We start from the raw sequence: 21,195 nt of genomic DNA on the forward strand, positions 1-21,195 counted from the left end.
ACAGGCGTGTTTGCAAAGGAAGCTGTAACCTTGCCGGAAGGTTCGAATTGCAGAGTTGCCTGTAGTTTACACAGACGGTCTCGGCCAATCAGTGGCACTGGGCATCCTGGAACGTATAAGAATTGGTGGGACACCAGCTGTCCCCCAATGCGGATTTGCCGGTTTTGGAGTATGGTGCTGCCAAGGGTTTTCCTGAGGCTCCAACAATGGAGATGCTTCTGGATGTGGGGGTTGTGATGGCTGTAGTCATCACCGATCGTTGTGCTCCAGAATCCAGTAATCCTTTGAATTTTTTGCTTCCCACGCAGATTTCCACCAGAGGGTCAGTGGGAAGATTACCCTCTCGATCCAGTCATAAATCCCGTCCCCCATCATCCCTGGACATCTCGTCCAAATTCATTTCCCACTCAGGATTCCAGGGTCTATCCTGCCGTGGTCCGTGTTCATTCCTAATCCGCTGCTGTTTCTCTGGACACTCGGACTTCCAGTGTCCTTCTTTCTTACAATATGCACACTGGTTCTGTCCCAGAGGGGGCCGGGATCCTCTGGGTGATCTACCCCTTCCTCTGATCCCACCGGGTTGTTGTCGGTGGTCCCTTTGACTGAGTTGTGTTCCTTCCAGTGCAGCGGCAAGGAGGCTGACACTTTCCTTCATTCGGCGCCCCGTCTCTCGCTTATCCTCTTTCTTTTCTTCCTCTTCTCGGTTCCCGAATACCCTGTCAGCTATTGCCTTCAGTTGACTGTTGTTCATTCCCTCGAAGCCTTCTGTCTTCTGGAGCTTCCGGCGGATATCGGGGTATGACTGACTAACAAAACTCATCACTATCATGGGCTGGTTAGCCTGTTCTTCCGGGTCAAAGGGACTATGTTTTCGGTATGATTCCATAAGGCGTTCAAGGAACTCACCAGGGGTTTCTTCCCTTCTCTGTACCACATCCTGGATCTTACTCATGTTCATGACCTTACGTTTTCCTTTCTTTAATGCGTCCAGAAAGGCTCGTTGGTAGCGGGCGATGGATGCCCTGCCGTCATCTGTATTGTGATCCCAGTTGGGGGGCCGTGTGGGCGCTTGTTCCTCTAACCAGGCTGCCTCGTCTCGTCCTCCGGGAAGTGTTCCCCGGGCAGCGGTCTCCAAATTTTCCTGGACTTGTCTCCGTTCTTCCGTTGTAAGGAGGAAACCCGCAAGTTGGCGAATATCCAACCAGTTCGGATTATGTGCAAGGAAGATACCTTCAAGGAAATCGATCATCTGTTCCGGCTTTTCAGAATATTTAGGCCCGTGCGTTTGCCAGTTTACCATGTCCGCTGAAGAGAATGGAATGTAAGTGTAGCCAATGACAGTTTGGTGTTCGCGGTTGTCTCCCTGAGTAGGGATCCTTGGAACCAATGTGGCGGTTTGCCGAATGGGCATCTGATGGATGGGTTGGACTTGTCTCACCGCGAACTCCTGATACTGATGGCCTCTGTACTGGCTGGGTCCAGGTGAGACTTCTGGGTGTTGTATGTGATTGCGGGTGTAGGTATAAATTGGTGAAGAAAGTGGAGCGGCTACCTCAGAGGAAGTTCTGGATGGTGACACTCGTGCCCCGGGGGACAGGTCCTGATGGCTGATGTCTTCTAGGTCGGACCTCGCAGACTAGGCAGGTTGACTGAGAGGTATGTTGCCCGCGGTTTGACTAGACGGTGACACTATTACCGATGCAGGTGGAGTTGTGGACATTGGCAGGGGTACAGGTGGGTAGAGAGGGACATATGGAGGTGGCAGCAGTTCCTCTACTTCGTCGGGGTAAACAGGCTTCTTTTCAGAAGTGAGGAGGGGGGTGGATGCGGTTGGTCGTACTCTGTCGCACTCTTCTCCGTGGGTCAAGATGGCCGACTTCCCGCTCCTCTTCCGGTTGGGGGACTTCTCTTCGATGGCCAAGATGGCCGACTGCTCGCTTCTCTTCCGGTTTGTGGACTTCCGGCCTTTCGACTTCTTGATGTGAGCCACCATTGTTAAGGCGGCTCCCTCCACCAAGGCTTTAGCCCACGACGGGGGATCGAGAATGACTGCGATCCATGCAACTATGTAGGGTATATCTTCGGGGCAACCTGGATTTCCTTCGACTATTACTATATTCTGAACTTTAGCGGCGGTCTGGAAGTCGAAGGTTCCTTCCGCTGGCCAGCCTACGGTCTGCCCCAGACCGGGCCACCGATATGCACATCGCTGTATCATTCCTGACTTCGTGCATTTATGTTTGTCGAACACTTCGCTAAAGTGTTCCACCATCAGGTCTAAAGGAGTTGACTGCTTCCCGCCCATCCTATCTCTCAGGATAGAAGACAGACAGAGAGAGGGAAGGAAAGACGGATAGGTAAGGGGTCCTTATCCACCAGACACAGTAGGATCACAATCGCCCCGACTAAGACGCGGTCTCCCGGCTTAGAACTGCGAGGCCATTCACTCTCTTGCACACAACAGGAAACCCGTACCTCCCGGGGCTGCTATGGGGGTTCGGAACCTAGTTCCTACTTGGCCATGCAGCGGAGCTTGATCAGGGCTCCCTTCGATCCGTTATGGGATCGGACTAAGTTCCCAATACTCGCCTGCAGGCTTCTGGATTCCCAGGTCATCAGGAAAGTCGTCTTCTCGGACCACCACTCACAAGGGTCTCAGAGGATCTCCGTGGAATGGTCCCCACAGAAACCTGCTCACTGAACTCAGCGGTGGCCACTCACCAGGCAAGTCTGGGGGATCACTCCGCCACAAAATCTCCAGGACCGTTTGGGGGCTAAATATAGCGTTGTCCCCAGGGACTCCTGGCTGGCTCGCCAAATGTTACCGTTAGAAAAGAGACCCCAGTCAACTGGTCCATAAAAGATAGACTTTATTTGCTAGCAAAGATGCAGACGATACAAGTGCTCTAAGTATCTGCATGACACTCCCCCTGGGGAGCTGGCTTTTATACATTAATACTGATAAGTAGGCGTTGCTTACAGTCAGGCTTTTGCACACGTCAGAAAGCAGAAATGAAACTAACTTGTAAGTTACAAAAACGAAACTTAAGGCAGGCATTTCATAGCAGCAAGCTTCTCGTTAATACAGTACAGGATTAAAAATCACACAAAATGGCAGTGCGTTTCAGTGCGTTCCAAAGCGGGCTCCGTTAAACAGGGGTTTCCGGCCAGGTGCTGCTGGAGGTCTGTTACAGGATGTGTGGCCGGATGCTGGTGATTGTCTGTTGCTAGGCAGGATTATGAGCTCCTACAGGAATAGTCATCTCTGTTCTTTCTGCTGAGATTTTGGAGACACAGTTTATTTGTGATATTACTCTTTATTTTTACAATATTCTTCGGGTTTGTATATCACTCTTATTTGAGCTTTGTGCATAGGGTATGGCAGTTTATTTTTATTTAGTGTACAGTGTCAGTGTCAGTGTTTCCCAAACCTCTCCTGGAGGCACACTAACCTGTCAGGTTTTCAGGATATCCATAACAAATATACATGAGATAAATTTGCAAACATTGGAGACCCTGGGAGTGCAAATCTATCTCATGCATATTCATTATTATGCAATCCTGAAAACCCGACTGGTAAGGTGTGTCTTTAGGAGAGGGTTGAGTAGTAGACTACCCTGATTAATATCAGGGCTATTTCATTTAGTAACATTTTATAGTACTAAGCAGGGAAACCATACTTTACCAGAAAATATTTCTATTGGGTATTCTTTTGGCTGATTACCTTGATTTCATAGACCATAGACTCATTCATCTCCTTTAAGGTCTTCTTAGAAATCAGTAGTACTGTATCATCAGAATTTAAAATATTCATTAAATTCATGCCAATGATGTTTATGCCTTCATATTCTTCCAATACTTCTGAAATTAAAAACCCACCATATAAGCTGAATAAAAGTGGGTAGAGTATGCATCCTTGTGTTATTCCACGTTGTATTTCCATCTTCTTTGTATTCCCTGCTGATGTTCTAACTGTAGTTGTTTGATTTCAGTATAAATTCTTGATCTGATTTTATGTCGAGGTATACCAGCTCTATATATAGGGGTAGATTTTCAAAGGGTTCCGCGCGTAACCCCCGAAAACCTACTCCAAACCCCTCCTGCGCGCGCCGAGCCTATCTTGCATAGGCTGCCGGCGTACGCAAAACCCCGGGACGCACATAGTCCCGGGACTTTCCTGGGGGGCGTGTCGGGGGGCATTCCAGGGGCGTGGTCGCGGCCTCCTGACCAGCCCCCGGAGCGCACTGTTAACCTGCGGTTGGACACACGTTTTCAATGCGCTAGCTTTACCCCTTTCTTATGTTCTTATTCAGTAAGGGGTAATAGCACGTCAAAAACGCGCGTCCAACCCCCCCCGAAACTAATAGCACCCGCAACATGCAAATGCATGTTGATGGCCCTATTAGTTATTCCCGCGCAATTTAGAAAGTAAAATGTGCAGCCAAGTGGGTTGAAAACCAGATGCTCAATTTTGCCGGCGTCCGGTTTCCGAACCCGTGGCTTTCAGCGGGTCCGAGAACCAACGCCGGCAAAATTGAGCGTCGGCTGTCAAACCCACTGACAGCTGCCAGAAGGTCAAAAAGGAGGCTCTAGTTAGTGTCCCTAGCACCTCCTTTTACCACGGGCCCTAATTAGCATTATTTTATTTACTGTATCATGCGCATAGGACTCTGGTCTGTGCGCCTGCCGGGAGAGCGGGCACTCTCCCGCATTTCTTTCTGTATCGGCCTGTTAGTGTGACTACTGCTACTTTGCTAATCCATAACAGCATTTTATTTTGAGGTTTACTCCTCTGGATCCACGGTGTTTTGCAGTGCCAGCCCCCACCTCTTATCACACATAGTCTTAAATTTATAGAGATTATGAATAATACTTCATAGTAGTAAGGATAAAGGACCCCGGTGCTGGGAAAAGGCTATGTTTTGTGCATCACCTGTGAAAGGTACCAATCCTGTATAAGTCTCTTGAATAACCTTTCTTCTGTTAGCTGCTTTGAAAGTGATTTATATTTCTTACAGACTGCTATGGTTAGTAATTGAAGGGCTATTTTGGGAAATGATTTCAACCCAGGCTTTTATATAGCAATGTAAAGTGAAGTTTGAAACTATATTCATATGACTCTACAGTGTTTCTCTTTTATTATGACTATTTTGTTTAGTTACAACTATTATGCCTAGTAGAAGATGCAATGATTTTTGGGAGGTGTTTGTTTTGTTTTTACAATTATGGCAGCCTTGAATCCTTGCTCTTGATATGATGATGAAATGTCTTCATTTCTCTTCTTGGATTTTTTTTGTCTTCTTTTCAGATAACTAGTTCAACCAATTCAGGGCTTTATTCCTGCTAGTTCAATGAACTGATAGCCGAGGCAAATCCAAGGCAAATTCAGGTGGAGGTCATTAGCAGGCTTAGAACATCCAAACCTAGTAACAGGATAGCAACTTGCTCCGAAGGTTTCTGAACTGGGAAGCCCTAAGACATGGTTCAGGAAAAAACAGGGTTTAACAGTTTGTCTGCTGCCCTATAATACTTGCAAGAGGGGACATCTTGGTAAATTGGGGGCTTAACTAAATCTTATGATAAAACATTGGAAAATATGTTGAAATCCTTAAAATATATATGATTTAAATAAGATATTTATTTTAAAGAGATTAACATTGAACAGGCACAGTAGCTTGATTACAGTGCTTCACACTGGCACAATAGACTCAGGTTTAAGCCTCCTGTCTAACCAGGAGGTGCTGCTTCAGTGCATTATGGAGGTGATATGTTCACATGCCACATAGGTAGAGAGATGGCGGCTGCTGCGACTACATCAGTCTTTGTAGGTGCAAGAGCAATCATGTGTTAGTGTTGGAATAGGTTTCCCTCCAACCCGCAGCCAGCAAAGGAACTTGAGTTGCTTGGGTATGCGATCTGGGGAGCAGATTATAAGGTGGGGAAATAGGGAGGATTAAAAAAACATCATAAATTAATTTATGTATATATTTTTTTCCAAAGAGCTTTGCTGTCTGAGCACTTCAGTCATCGAGTCTCAGAGGCATTCAGCTTGATGAAGGACATGCTATCTGATAAAGTGCAGCTTTCTGCAACTGAAGTTAAACCGTCATCTAGCACGCCAGACAGGATCCCTAATTTGTTCCAGAGACAACACTTTACTTCTGCTAAAAGGTAAATTATACTTCACTACTCTCTCAAGGATACCCCTCTCAAAAAGAAAGTCCAGGGCGGTCTCTAAAATATGATGAACATAGATTTTTAATCAACAATAGAACTTGACTGACGAATACAGAGGTAGATTTTAAAAGGCTTGCACACGTAAAAATGGCCGCTTATGCGCGTAAGTGGACTGCATGAGAGCTACGCAAATTTTAAATAGCCAGGAAGGGCGCGCGTACATTAATGTACGTGCGCCCAGAAAAAGTAGGCGGAAAAGGGGCACGGCATGGGCATTCCAAGGGTGGGGCCAGCAGTGACGTACATAACCCCACATTTTCCTCAGCCAGCACGCATATGTTGCGCACGTAACTTTGCTGCAGCTCCTCTTTAAAAGGCTTAGCCTGACAATATATGGACTATTGTAAGGGGGCACTTTGATTTGGGGTTTGGAGGGTGGTGTTACAGAAGCTTTCAGAGGTATTCATTGTAAAATTACATCATTAAAGAATTTTAGACCTTATAAGCATGAAAATTCTAACAAGAGGAGTTGATTTCTACACTGCAGTCGCTGCTAGCTGCAATGTACAAATTAACTCCTTTTCATCACTTATAAGGGCTAAAATTCAGAAAGTATTCAGACCCCTTCACTTTTACCTGCTCAGTCTACACACAATACTCCATAATGACAAAGCAAAATCAAGTTTGTAGACATTTGTACAAGTTAATTAAAAAAAACAACTGAATTATTGCCTTTACATAAGTATTCAGACCCCTTGCTATGACACTCAAAAGTGAGCTCAGGTACATCCTGTTTCCATTGATTATCCTTGAGATGTTTCTAAACTTGATTGGAGTCCACTTGTGCTAAATTCAGTTGATTGGACATGATTTAGAAAGGCGTATACCAGTCTATATAAGGTCCCACAGTTGACAGTGGAAGCGTAAACTGCACCCAGAGTGCGGTTAGCCTCTGTACCAGCTCCGTGCACATCTTTGAGGTTTGGGGTAGTCAGGGTGGGTTTGGAGGGTGTTGGGTAGGGATTGCCAGAAGGTGGGGTTGGGGGCCTGGAGCCAGGATTTTAATTTGAATAGCTTGGTGAAAAGAGGACCTCAGACCAGCAAGGCCCATGACTTTTTCTAATTATTTTGGGGTAAGGGATGGGACACTACGCCCACACATTTTTACAATTATATTGTGGGGGGGGGGGGGGGGGAGGTGGGTGTGGAAGATTGGGCTGCTGCTGGCCTCCAAGGAGGGGTTTCTTTTTTTATATTTAACCAGCTGTACTCAATATATAGCCGGTTAAGTTTTAAATTATCTGAGTAACTTTACCCAGATAATATTTGCATATTCAGTGGGAGATTTTCCCCACTGAAAATCCATGACAAGTCATCCGGCTAACTTAAGCTGGATGACTTGTCCACTCGCTATCTTACTTAACATGGATCTTTAAATATGTTGATTTATACCTTTAGGGGTAGATTTTATAAATGTACGCGCAGGCGTACTTTTGTTCGTGCACCAGGCGCGAACAAAAGCATGCTGGATTTTATAAGATACGCGCGTAGCCGCGCGTATCTTATAAAATCCAGGGTCGGCACGTGCAAGGGGGTGCACATTTGTGCAACCTGCTCGCGCCGAGCCCAGCGGCCTCGGAGGGAACCTTCCTTCCACCTCCCCTCACCTTCCCCTCCCTAACCCACCCCCCCAGCCCTATCTAAACCCCCCCCTACCTTTGTTGGCAGATGTACGCCTGCGGAAAGCAGGTGTAAATCTGCGCGCGCCAGCAGGCTGCTGGCGCGCCATCACCCGACCCGGGGGCTGGTCCGGAGGCCTCGACCACGCCCCCAGGCCGGCGCCACGCCCCCGGGCCCGCCCCCGAAACGCCGCATCACTCGCGGCCCGCCCACGAAACGCCGTGTCACTTGCGGCACGCCCCCCCCGACACGCCCCTCCATGCAAGCCCCGGGACTTTCGCGCGTCCCGGGGCTTGCATGCGCTGCCGAGCCTATGCAAAATAGGCTCAGCGCACGCAGGGTGGTTTGGAGTAGGTTTTCGGGGGGTACGCGCGTACCCCTTTGAAAATCTACCCCTTAGCTTCTTGCCAAATGTTATGAAAATGAGCAAAAGCATTATTATAGTTTCAGAGCTATTTTTAAATCATTTGGGGAGTAATTTTATAAGATACTTATGTGCATTAAACCCCATTATATACATATAAATTGCACACAACATGGTTTTATGTATGGAAATAGCTCTTTGAAAATAACCCAATGAGTATGCATGGAATAGGGTTTCATGCATGCTGAACAGTTGTTCCAGGTGGAGATGGGTCAGGATTCACATGCATACTTTACTCCTGGGGGAATTCTGCACACAAAAACTTAAAGTTCTGCAAAATTCTGCAAACTTTACATTGGTCAAAATAACACAATTTACATGACAATCTTTAAGTAATGATATAGCACTAGAGAATCATGGATCCTTGTAATAAATGAATCCAAGAATTGGATTACATTCCTGAATAAAATGTGGAAACACGTTCTCTAAGTTCTCCAATTCTCGGATTAATTTATTACAAGGATCCATGATTCTCTAGCGCTATACCAGTTTTACCCATGGTTAGTCACCACTAGCGTATACCGCTCGTCATCTCTACCTTGTATTGGCTAGTCTTTAAGTAATTACATATTAAATTAATACAGAAAAAAGTTATTACTTAGAGATGCAGAATTTTAAATATTATGAGCAGAATTTCCCTAGAAATTCGCTGTAAGAGTGTCCCTTCCACTCTCTCTCCCTACTCCCCTGGCCACTTTGCTCTCTCAGGCCCCAACTCCACCTGCCAGTATCTTTCCCCTCCACCTCTAGACTCAACCCCTTCCACTCTCTCGCCAGTCCCAGAGTTTGACCTCGTTCTCAGGACTGCCCCTCACACAGTCTCCCTCTGACCCTCCCTCTTTCACACACATGCTCCTCTCTCTAGTACACATCCACACACCCTCATTCAGGCTCCCTCATTCTCTCGCACACACACATCCCCTCATACAGGGTCCTTCTCTCTTGCATACACACCCACACAAGCTCCCTCTCTCTCTCTCACACATACATCCTCACACAGGCTACCTATGTCTCTCTCTCTCATGCACCCCTTCACACAGGCTGTGTCTCACACATAAACAATCCCTTCACACAGGCTAGGACCCTCGCATACACACGATCCCTTTTTCATACACACAAGCTCCCAATCTCTCATACACATACACGCACATAAACACTCCTTCACAATCTCCTCATATAGGCTTCCTCTCTCTGGCACCCACACTCAAGCTCCCGCTCTCTCACCTCCCATGCTCTCTCTCACCCCCCTGCTCTCTCTCACCCTCCCCTCCCCTCTCTCACACCCCTCTCCCTGCTCTCTCATCCTCCCCTCCCCTCCTCTCTCAACCCCCACCCCTCTCCCTCTCCTCTCACACACACACACACACACACACACACACATTCACTCTCACTGGGGCCTTCATTTTCACCGCGAGCAGAGCACACTCCATTTGCGGTATAGGGAGGCCTTCATCTTTGCCGTGAATGGCACGCTGGGGCTTTCATCTTCTTGTGCTCCGTTCGCGCTATGCCGGGGTCTTCTCTGCCAGTTTCTGTGCAAAATTGCTAAAATGGCAATTCTGTGCAGGGGGGGAATTCTGCTCAAATTCTGCATTCCGCAGTAGCGCAGAATTCCCCCAGGACTAATACTTTCAGAAGAATGCATAGTAAGTTATACCTGCTCCCAAGCAGGCATAACGTCTTAGCGTGTATGTGTGCATGCATACTGGGGAAATATGCAAATTGTTAAAGTGGACTTGTGTAGAAATTTGAGTTAAAGGCTGTGTGTACTTCATCTCTATACGGTCCACAGAAAATTACCCTCCCTATGTATTTAAAACATCAGGACTTCTAACTTACTCAGTTTAGGCCACTGTCATCCAGACAGTCCTTTCATGCACAGCTTTCTTAAAATTAGTAAAAAAAAAAACAAAACAAAAAAACCTTTAAAGAATAATATTTGAAGATCTAGTTTAAATGTGGATACTAGTTCACATCATATGTATCTTCCAGTCATCCAGACAGTCCTTTCATGCACAGCTTTCTTAAAATTAGTATAAAAAAACAAACAAACCTTTAAAGAATAATTTTTGAAGATCTAGTGTAAATGTGTATACTAGTTCACATCATATGTATCTTCCAGTTGTGGCCATATCTCTTCCTTCTGCATTATAGAATACAAGTTTTAGTTGACTAAACATAGAGGCTGAGAAGAGAGATCTAGCTATAGGTAGTTGTGGTCCTTCATGACAGTGAAAACTGCTTTGCCCAATTTTCTTTCATAAGATGGACTGATGACCATCAGACTTCAGAGATACTGTGTAGACAACTATTGATTGTTAAAAATCTGAATGGTACCAATTTTATCAGTAGCCAAATGGCTACCAAGCTTGAGAGGAATATCTCGCATTCTGATTTAAGGTACTGTATACTGGGCAAAAATAGAAACATAGCAGCTCCAGATCTTAGCAGGATTGAGCAATAAAAGAAAATTGAATTACAGTTAAGTGAAAAAATATTCATTGTACGATTTTCTGGATTTGTCTTTAAGAAGGTAATGCTGCTGCTTTAAAAACTGAAAATGCAAATAATGCTCTTTGGTTACTGGATGACTCTTGTACATTTATCAACAGTTTAACAAAATGTAGGGTTTCCCAGCCCTTTCCTAGAAGCACAACTATCAAGTCAGGTTTTCAGGATAAGCATGTTAAATATGTATGAGAGAAATTTGCTTTTACTGAGTTGCCAATGTGTGCATATTCATTATAGGAATCCTGAAAACCTGACTGGTTAGGTATGCCTCCAGGAGACAGCTGGAAAATGCAGAGTTACAATACCCTAGTGACATTAGGTCAATCTATTTCTCAGTGACTGTTGATTATTGTAGATGTCTACCAATGACAAATGTTTCTAGCCCATATTTTAGGAGTCGGTCTGAGAGCAGTCGCAGTTTATCTGCAAGTCGAATTGAAAAGAGATCTGCTTTCCGAAATGGTTTTGGTCAAACAAGGTCTCTGGCTATCCCTACACGAAGTTCAGCTCAACCCAGAGGTAGGAAATCTATTAATGCTAGCCTGACTGTATGATCTTTTGTTGGTGGAATTTTTAATGTTTTACATTTCCATTCTTTTCTTATGTCTGGTATTTAATTTTATGGCCATCCTACTTCCAATATACATTTTGCTATGTTTTATCAGGACTTTCACAAGATTTTGTTTATCTTTCTTTCCAAGCTAAGGCCATGTGGGGTAGAGACATACAGAACAGAGCAGGTGACCTAATGGTTAGAATAATGGAGCAGGAACCAAAAGCTGCTTCTCCCACTGACACATAGGACCTTGATCCAGTCACTCAGATACCCACTTAGATTGTAATATTTCTTGGGCAAGAACTCATTGTACCTGTATGTAATTTATGTAAATGCCAAAATATTACCACCAGGAGGAATTTGCCTTGCAAATGATTCTGGAAAAGGCTTTTTTCACAGCTATTGGTGAGGTAACTTATTTAATCTTCCAGGGGGTAGGACAGAAAGGGGGTAAATGGGGGTAAAACTCAAACAGCAGCTTTTTTCTCTGCCTTTAATTTTCCAAGCAATTACTGTTTCTAAAAATGGTCACAAAATGCAATACTGTACTGCAACTAAAGGCTAACCTTACCATTCATATGGGAACAGCAACTTGGATAGTGCAGAAAAATATTTCTGATACTAAAGCAAGAGCTAAAAATATAACAAGTTATCCAATCAACCTTAAACAAGGTGAGCTAAAAGCTTTGAATATTTATTTATTTAATACAATTTATGTAGCACCTTTCAAATTCCAAAAAATTGCTCAAGGCAGTGTACAAGATTAGCATAATACAATAAAAATAACAATACATAATAAAATAAACAAAAACATGTCAACAAAACAAAAAATAAAAACACATCAAATCTTTACACCACTCAAAACTGCTGCATTAATTGTACATCCAAGGAAAGTAACCTGTAATCTAGCCTCATCAAAAAAAGTATAAGCGCATAAGAACATAAGAAAATGCCATACCTGGTCAAACCAAGGGTCCATCAAGCCCAGCATCCTGTTTCCAACAGTGGCCAATCCAGGCCATAAGAACCTGGCAAGTACCCAAAAACTAAGTCTACTCCATGTTACCATTGCTAATGGCAGTGGCTATTCTCTGTGAACTTAATAGCAGGTAATGGACTTCTCCTCCAAGAACTTATCCAATCCTTTTTTAACCACAGCTATACTAACTGCACTAACCACATCCTCTGGCAACAAATTCCAGAGTGTAATTGTGCGTTGAGTAAAAAAGAACTTTCTCCGATTAGTTTTAAATGTGCCCCATGCTAACTTCATGGAGTGCCCCCTAGTCTTTCTACTATCCGAAAGAGTAAATAACTGATTCACATCTACCCGTTCTAGACATCTCATAATTTTAAACATCTCTATCATATCCCCCCTCAGCCGTCTCTTCTCCAAGCTGAAAAATCCTAACCTCTTTAGTCTTTCCTCATAGGGGAGCTGTTCCATTCCCCTTATCATTTTGGTAGCCCTTCTCTGTACCTTCTCCATCGCAATTATATCTTTTTTTGATGTGGCAACCAGAATTGTACACAGTATTCAAGGTGCGGTCTCACCATGGAGCGATACAGAGGCATTATGACATTTTCCGTTTTATTCACCATTCCCTTTCTAATAATTCCCAAAATTCTGTTGGCTTTTTTGACTGCCGCAGCACACTGAACAGACGATTTCAATGTGTTATCCACTATGACGCCTAGATCTCTTTCTTGGGTTGTAGCACCTAATATGGAACCCAACATTGTGTAATTATAGCATGGGTTATTTTTCCCTATATGCATCACCTTGCACTTATCCACATTAAATTTCATCTGCCATTTGGATGCCCAATTTTCCAGTCTCACAAGGTCTTCCTGCAATTTATCACAATCTGTTTGTGATTTAACTACTCTGAACAATTTTGTATCATCTGCAAATTTGATTATCTCACTCGTCGTATTTCTTTCCAGATCATTTATAAATATATTGAAAAGTAAGGGTCCCAATACAGATCCCTGAGGCACTCCACTGTCCACTCCCTTCCACTGAGAAAATTGTCCATTTAATCCTACTCTGTTTCCTGTCTTTTAGCCAGTTTGTAATCCACGAAAGGACATCGCCACCTATCCCATGACTTTTTACTTTTTCTAGAAGCCTCTCATGAGGAACTTTGTCAAACGCCTTCTGAAAATCCAAGTATACTACATCTACCGGTTCACCTTTATCCACATGTTTGTTAACTCCTTCAAAAAAGTGAAGCAGATTTGTGAGGCAAGACTTGCCCTGGGTAAAGCCATGCTGACTTTGTTCCATTAAACCATGTCTTTCTATATGTTGTGATTTTGATGTTTAGAACACTTTCCACTATTTTTCCTGGCACTGAAGTCAGGCTAACCGGTCTGTAGTTTCCCGGATCGCCCCTGGAGCCCTTTTTAAATATTGGGGTTATATTTGCTATCCTCCAGTCTTCAGGTACATTGGATGATTTTAATGATAGGTTACAAATTTTTACTAATAGGTCTGAAATTTCATTTTTAGTTCCTTCAGAACTCTGGGGTGTATACCATCCGGTCCAGGTGATTTACTACTCTTCAGTTTGTCAATCAGGCTTACCACATCTTCTAGGTTCACCGTGATTTGATTCAGTCCATCTGAATCATTACCCATGAAAACCTTCTCCATTACGGGTACCTCCCCAACATCCTCTTCAGTAAACACCGAAGCAAAGAAATCATTTAATCTTTCCGCGATGGCCTTATCTTCTCTAAGTGCCCCTTTAACCCCTCGATCATCTAACGGTCCAACTGACTCCCTCACAGGCTTTCTGCTTCGGATATATTTTTAAAAGTTTTTACTGTGAGTTTTTCCCTCTACAGCCAACTTCTTTTCAAATTCTCTCTTAGCCTGTCTTATCAATGTCTTACATTTAACTTGCCAACGTTTATGCTTTATCCTATTTTCTTCTGTTGGTTCCTTCTTCCAATTTTTGAATGAAGATCTTTTGGCTAAAATAGCTTCTTTCACCTCCCCTTTTAACCATGCCGGTAATCGTTTTGCCTGCTTTCCACCTTTCTTAATGTGTGGAATACATCTAGGCTGTGCTTCTAGAATGGTATTTTTTAACAATGCAACAAACATCAACGCTAATGTCCCAAAGGTTTAGAGTATTATATAAACGTGAATTCACAACATCATATAGAATGCTACTATGCATAATGAAACACGGGTCTAAAATGGGCCACACACTCACTTGAGCAAAAAAATGAAAAAAAGTTGATCAGTATATCACAGACCCATGATTATATTGGCGGTATACTTTGATGCTAATCAGCACTGATCAATGTATGCCTTGTATGAGGTCTTTCATTAGAAGCATTCTATATGATGTTGTGAATTCACGTTTATATAATACTCTAAACCTTTGGGACATTAGCGTTGATGTTTGTTGCTTTGTTGAGCTGCTATCCCTGCCTTATACTTAGTGCTATAAGAGATCAGTTTTCTATTTTTTAACAATGACCACGCCTCTTGAACATTTTTTACTTTTGTAGCTGCTCCTTTCAGTTTTTTTCTAACAATTTTTCTCATTTTATCAAAATTTCCCTGCCGCATGCAAGGGAGGAGTCGATCCATCATCGAAACCCACTCTGCTGCTGCTGCTGCTGCTGTCTGCAGACCACGCAATATTCAAAATTTGCAATTGTAGCAATTTCTCCATGCTGATCTCGTGTACTGTGAGATCAGCACAGAGAACGTGCTGCCCTCGCGAGCTTTTAATACTGCGAGGCCTGCACAGGTTACGAGTTGGGCTCAGTTCGCCCAGCGATGCAGATACGCAGCTTCTGCACTGCCAGGAGAACTGAAGAAAGAGGCCTCTTCCTTTCTTTGTCACCGGTAAGATGGGGGTCCACCGGCAGCCTCTTCCTTTCTTTGCTGCCAGTGGGATGGAGTCCACCAGCAGTCACACGGGCCTCTTTAAGGCTGGTTGATGCTCCTCCTCTTCCTGCCCCACTGCTCCCTCTGAAGGGGATGTCACCTCTGGCTGCCAACTTCCAGGTCGAAGTCATCAACAAAGGCCTGCAATGTCAAGCCATTGTTGATGAAATTGAAGGTGCCGGTGGGCTGGATCTAATGGGACAAATTGAGGAGGAGGAGGAGGGCCGGAAAAAAAATCTGTCGTCAGGCTGGGTTTTGACCGTGGGCTACAGTTTGCCCACCTCTGGGTTACAGAATAATTTACTTATTGTCAAGGTTTCTACCATTCTCCCAAGATGGAGGCGGTCCAGAAAAGGGCGACCAAAAAAGTGGAGGGTCTTCATCGAATGAGGAGAGAATGAAGAATGAGGAGAGATTGAAGAATCTAAATATGTACACCCTGGAGGAAAGGAGGAGCAGAGGTGATATGAATCAGACTTTCAGATGAAAGGTTTTAATGATCCAAAGACAATGACAAACCTTTTCCGTTGGAAAAAAATCAGCATAACCAGGGGGGTCACGATTTGAAGCTCCAGGGAGGAAGACTCAGAACCAATGTCAGGAAGTATTTCTTCATGGAGAGGGTGGTGGATGCCTGGAATGCCCTTCCGGAGGAAGTGGTGAAGACCAAAATTGTGAAGGACTTCAAAGGGGTGTGGGATAAATACTGTGATCCATAAAGTCTAGAGGATGTGAATGAAGAGAAGAGGCATGGGGGGTGGCTTGCGGGAATGAAAGCTATTACCTGGAGATTAATACCCTTATTCAATAAACAATACTCACTGTTAATGCAACTCCAACATTGCTCTATGCTTTAACGACAAGAGGAAATGTGGAAAAAAGGATTTGCATTCTTAAAAAAGCGGGGAGTAGCTTGCTTGTTGCGGCAGTTACTACCCCGAATCAGTTAAACCTGATATCCAGCGCAGCTCACTGCTTCAGTGGCAGGGGGAATAAAGAATAAAGAAAAGAGGATTTATATTCAGACAACAACCAACAAGGACTGAATTGCACAGGATGGGTAAACAAATAAGCGTGGGAGTAGCTTGCTTATTGTGGCAGTTACTATCCCTAACCAATTAAGCTAGATACTTCACTTAGATGCAGCTCTAGCACTGCTCTCTACATCAATGACGGGGGTGGACGGTAACTAGAACCAAAATGTTACTAATAAGGGCCAAGAGTAACAGATAAGTATGAGGGAAAAAAAAGTGTGAAAACTTGCTGGATAGACTGGATGGGCCATTTGGTCTTCTTCTGCCGTCGTTTCTATGTGTTGCTAAATGGTTACAGTATATTATCTTAGACTACATAACTGCTTTTATACTTCCCCTTTACCTATTTCAATGAACACCTATATTTTGTTCTGTAAACTCTGGGTAACAAGTCCACTTTCTCACATACCTGTAGCTCAGTAGTCGCTAAGTGGTGCTGAGAAATTATGAGGTCCGTATTCAGATTTTGTCCGGTTAAGTTCAAGAGTTCGCCTGAAAACTGTGAGTTTTAAGTTTCCCACCTCTCCCGAACACTTCCAACTCATTTGGCTGTTTAGCTAGATAAGTAGGAGATATTCAGGGGTGTTCCGGGGTAGAGTTAAGTTAGCCAGATATCTTAGCCAGCTAGCTCCAATATTCACAGCTAAGATAACTTATCCAGCTAAGTCTGGTCATGTTTGAAAACAATCCTAAAGTTAGATGGACAAGTTTATCCTGCTAACTAGTATTATATCGAGCTGTATGCCTAATCAGCAGCATTATGCTGAATATCTGTCAAAATTTATCCTGCTAACATTTTAGCTGGATAAACTGTACACTTGCCACACTGTGGCATATGTATTTATTTATTTATTTATAACTTTTTTTATACCGAAGTTCAGGTAACAAAATTACTTATCACTCCGGTTTACATTATAACAAGTAGAAAACAATGACAACATATGTCTTACAATGAACAAGGGAGTGAACAACTTGGATAATATAACATAACATAACTAGGAACAGTAGCAGTATGCACTATTAGAGCGAAACTAGCGCATGGGGAGGGAGGTTTGCTAATTGGGGGGGGAGGGGGAAGGAAGGTTGTTCGTGGAGGGGGGGAAGAGGGAGAAATTTCTTATTGATGAGTAAAAACATGAGCATAGGTTCTGGACGTCAACAGTATGAAAACAGTCTATGGGAGCTGTGGAAGACTAAGTAAGTTAAGGGAATGCTTGACCTCTGTATTTCTACTGTACCTCTGTATTTCTATTTCTACTGTACCTCTGTATTTCTACTGTACTATTTCCATTTTACTCACATCTAGCCAACTGTCAAATATCACACAAGATTTTGTTTCTAAGTTCCTGTTTGTTTGTTTGTTTGTTTTTCTGTCCAAATTTCTTTTTCAAATATGTTTATATTTGATCAATGTTTATAAATAATAAAAATAAAGTGAAAAAAAAAAATATATATATATATCACACAAGGTGGGAATTATTTTTAACTGTATTCTTGGTAGTTTAATTGTAAATAATTGTTATAATCTTCCCTATTTCAAGTAACCTCTCTACCTCGGGATCGAATGTCCCAGATAACTCGCAGAGGGATGTTGACAGATCAGAAAAAGAGAAAATTATACCTTCAAGCTAATTCAATGCAGAAGCCAAATTTGGGTATAAGGAGACCTGCTTCAGCTAGTAAAGGTATGAAAACAAGTGAAGAACACTGTGCCCTGCTATTACTGAGCTCCAATTCTAAACATTTCAAAGCTTAAGAACATAAGAAAATGCCATACTGGGTCAGACCAAGGGACCATCAAGCCCAGCATCCTGTTTCCAACAGTGGCCAATCCAGGCCATAAGAACCTGGCAAGTACCCAAAAACTAAGTCTATTCTCCTACCTTGCAAAATACGACAATGTGTCTTTTTAAAGGCAAGTTATTGAGTATCAGATTTCTTAATAATTCTTCACAGAAAAAAAGAATCCCAATTTGCTTCTAGTAAGCCATTGGTTAGTATAGTGAGAGTTACCATATCAGAGACCTTAGATTAGGGATGGCCAGCTTCGGTCCTCAGGGTCTGGTTTTCAGGCTGTCCATAATGAATATACATGAGAGAGATTTGCATGAATTACCTCAATTGTATGTAAACTATAAATAGACCTGTTTATGGTTCTTGAAGATCGGAGTTGGCCACCCCTGCCTTAGATGAAAAGACATTTCTCAGTGTTCACTTTCTGATCTGCTTAAAAGCCCAATTGGCTGTGACAGTGTTTCTGTTTTGCTGCTCACTAAAGAGATTCTTGAAGAAAGTTGAACATGATAGTTATTGTTCACCCTTTAGCTTAACTTAATATGGGCCCAATATTCAAATATATCTGGCTATCTAAGTTAGCCGGATATAACTTATCTGGCTAACTTAGAAGGAATGTTCACAGGCACGGCTGTGCCACTGAATATACCCAGATAAATTCTAGTTAACCAGATAAGTTATATCCGGCTAACTTTAAACTTATCGAGCAAGTCTAAATTATTCTGTTAACTTAACCAGATAAATCCGAATATCGGCACTTATCTGACCAAGTTAACCATGTAAGTAGCTCCTCCCCAATCCACCCATATTATGCCTACAAATTATCTAGCTATCTACTTAGCTGGCTGGATAAGTCGCCATGTATCCAGCTAAGTAGCGCTGAATATTGACCTCTATGTTACTAAGTTTCTCAGATTGACTAAGGTTTGCTGTATTATGGAAAGGGTATATTTTGGTGTGTCCCTCTATAATACACCCTGAAGGCCAGAATATTAACATGGTAATCTCAGACAAGGTTATTGTGCTATGAATGCTGGAAAGCATACTGCGATAGAGGTGTCCTATCGGGGAAAGAATGGCATATTCTTAAAAAATGAAATGCTTCCAGTTTGTATAAGATGCTGGTTTAAGGTTTCATGATTGCACACTTTCTCCAAGGTCAAACAGGTTGATATCATCGGATGGAGCCCGGCACGAAAAACTTGTGTCAAAATTTCTAGAACTTTGAACCTAATTGAGCATGCTTATGCATGCAATATATCCCCTTCAGCCTCTTTTTTTCCGCAGTCTGTCATCTCGTGGTTGAGTGAAAGCCTCATTTTGCCAACTTCTTGGCCTACTTCTTAAAGCGTGTTTTTTTTCTTAAAATATTTTTCACTTCCTTGTGCAGTCAACGCAGGGACCCCCTGGTTCTACATTAGCATCCTAGATAAGTTTTTCGATGTTTATTGGTAAGTTTATTTTCATTATCGTTTCCCCGGGGCATTGATGTGCTCGGTGCCCGCCAGCCATCGATGGCCATAGCCATTGATTTCAATCTCGCATCCCTTTTATTTCACAACAACATGTCCATTTTGGGTTTCAAGCAGTGTCCCTGGTGTACGAGGACCATGTCTATCTCAGACCCCCATGATAAATGTGTCCTCTGCCTTGGGATATCATGCGATATCCATGGTTGCAGCAAGTGTGCCAGGATGACGTTAAAGGGGGTCGTAAGATCCATCTTGAGAAGATGGAGCGCCTCTTCAGGCCAGAGAAGACCAATTCATTGTCTTTGAGATCAGAGGCATTAGCATTGAGGACCACGGAGCCGCATCAATGGACATCGAGCCATCAACATTGGCGGGGCCGCCGGTTCCATCAGGTCATCTGCTGAGAGGGTCATTGGAGACCGGCCATTGTCAGGCTTCTCCAGATCGATGTCAGGTTCATCAGCCTCGGAACCGAGGAAGGACCGATGCAAGCATCGAGGGAAATAGAGGAAGCATCAACAGCGGTCCCCGTCGATGCATGGAACCAAGCATGGTGATGCAACAGTTCCTGCTCTGATGCTCCGAAAGCATTCATGCGGTGAGGACAGGGGTACACCATGACTGCTCTATCAGTCCTCATGCCAGACACTGATCCTCCTTTCGGTTCTGAAGAGGATCTGGTTACACCACCTGGTTCCAGCCTGTTTTGGCATTGGCGATGTTCAAGGAGGAATTGGAGAGGCATGTGCAGTTGGCTGTCGAGAAGGCGATGCATGGCCTCAGCACCAACCCCTGGCACCATTGCTCCTTGAGCTGCTGCTGGAACCCCTCCACGAACCTATCAGTGTGTTACCAACCCAGCTGGCATCTTGATGATCGGGTTGTCGTCCCCAGTTCCTCGAAGGAGGAAGCCCCCCCAATGCTAGAGAAGACACCGGGGCCCAGGCCAACATGACCAGTTCTATTGATGCCTTCACCGATGGTAGGGGGCCGAACACCTAGGGCCCCATCTCCAGTCAATGGCAGTGAAGACAAGGTTCCCTGTGGCCCCTAGGGAGATGCCTTCTTTGAGGTTTCTGATGATGCTTCAGATGGTTTCCCTTCAGATCCATCTCCTCCACAGGACCGAAGGAAGTCCCAGCCAAAGGATCTCTCCTTCGCAAACTTTGTCTGTGAGATGGCAGAGGCCATCTCATTTCAGTTGATGACTGAAGAGGATACCTGGTACAAAATGCTAGATTTCCTCCAGTTCATGGAGCCTCTCAAGGGGATTGTGGCAGTACCAGTGCACGAGATCCTTGTGGAGTTACTGCTGAGTATATGGGAACACCCCCTCACAGTGCCTCCTGTGAATAGGAAGGTGGACACGATTTATCTCATCCAAAAGGCTCTCGGATTTGACAAGCATCAGGTGCCCCACCAATGGATGGTCATCGAATCCATTCTGTAGAAGGCAAGAGCTCTTGGACCCATTCCTTGGCACCCCTGGGTAAAATAACAGAGCAATGGATGAGATGCTCTTGGGAAGAAGATGTTCCAGGGCCCTGTTCTTATTGCCACATAGTGGTCTACCAGCTCTACATGAGCCAATATATGCTGGAAATCTGGAAGTAGGTGCAGGACATTGCCAAGCG

General features: G+C 43.8%; 1 protein-coding gene across 5 annotated transcripts in view; it reads left to right on the top strand.

The window, feature by feature from the left end:
- The window catches only part of CPLANE1 (ciliogenesis and planar polarity effector 1), a 453,269-nt gene that overhangs the window by 406,860 nt on the left and 25,214 nt on the right, over window positions 1-21,195 (top strand). For all 5 annotated transcript variants that reach the window (XM_029578626.1, XM_029578651.1, XM_029578642.1 and 2 more), the window contains 3 exons: window positions 6,001-6,171; window positions 11,175-11,311; window positions 17,837-17,980. In XM_029578626.1, coding sequence (XP_029434486.1) covers window positions 6,001-6,171; window positions 11,175-11,311; window positions 17,837-17,980 — 452 coding nt within the window. The remainder of the gene's footprint in view (window positions 1-6,000; window positions 6,172-11,174; window positions 11,312-17,836; window positions 17,981-21,195) is intronic.

Source organism: Rhinatrema bivittatum, chromosome 1, assembly GCF_901001135.1.
Source record: "Rhinatrema bivittatum chromosome 1, aRhiBiv1.1, whole genome shotgun sequence".
Taxonomy (NCBI): Eukaryota; Metazoa; Chordata; class Amphibia; order Gymnophiona; family Rhinatrematidae; genus Rhinatrema; species Rhinatrema bivittatum.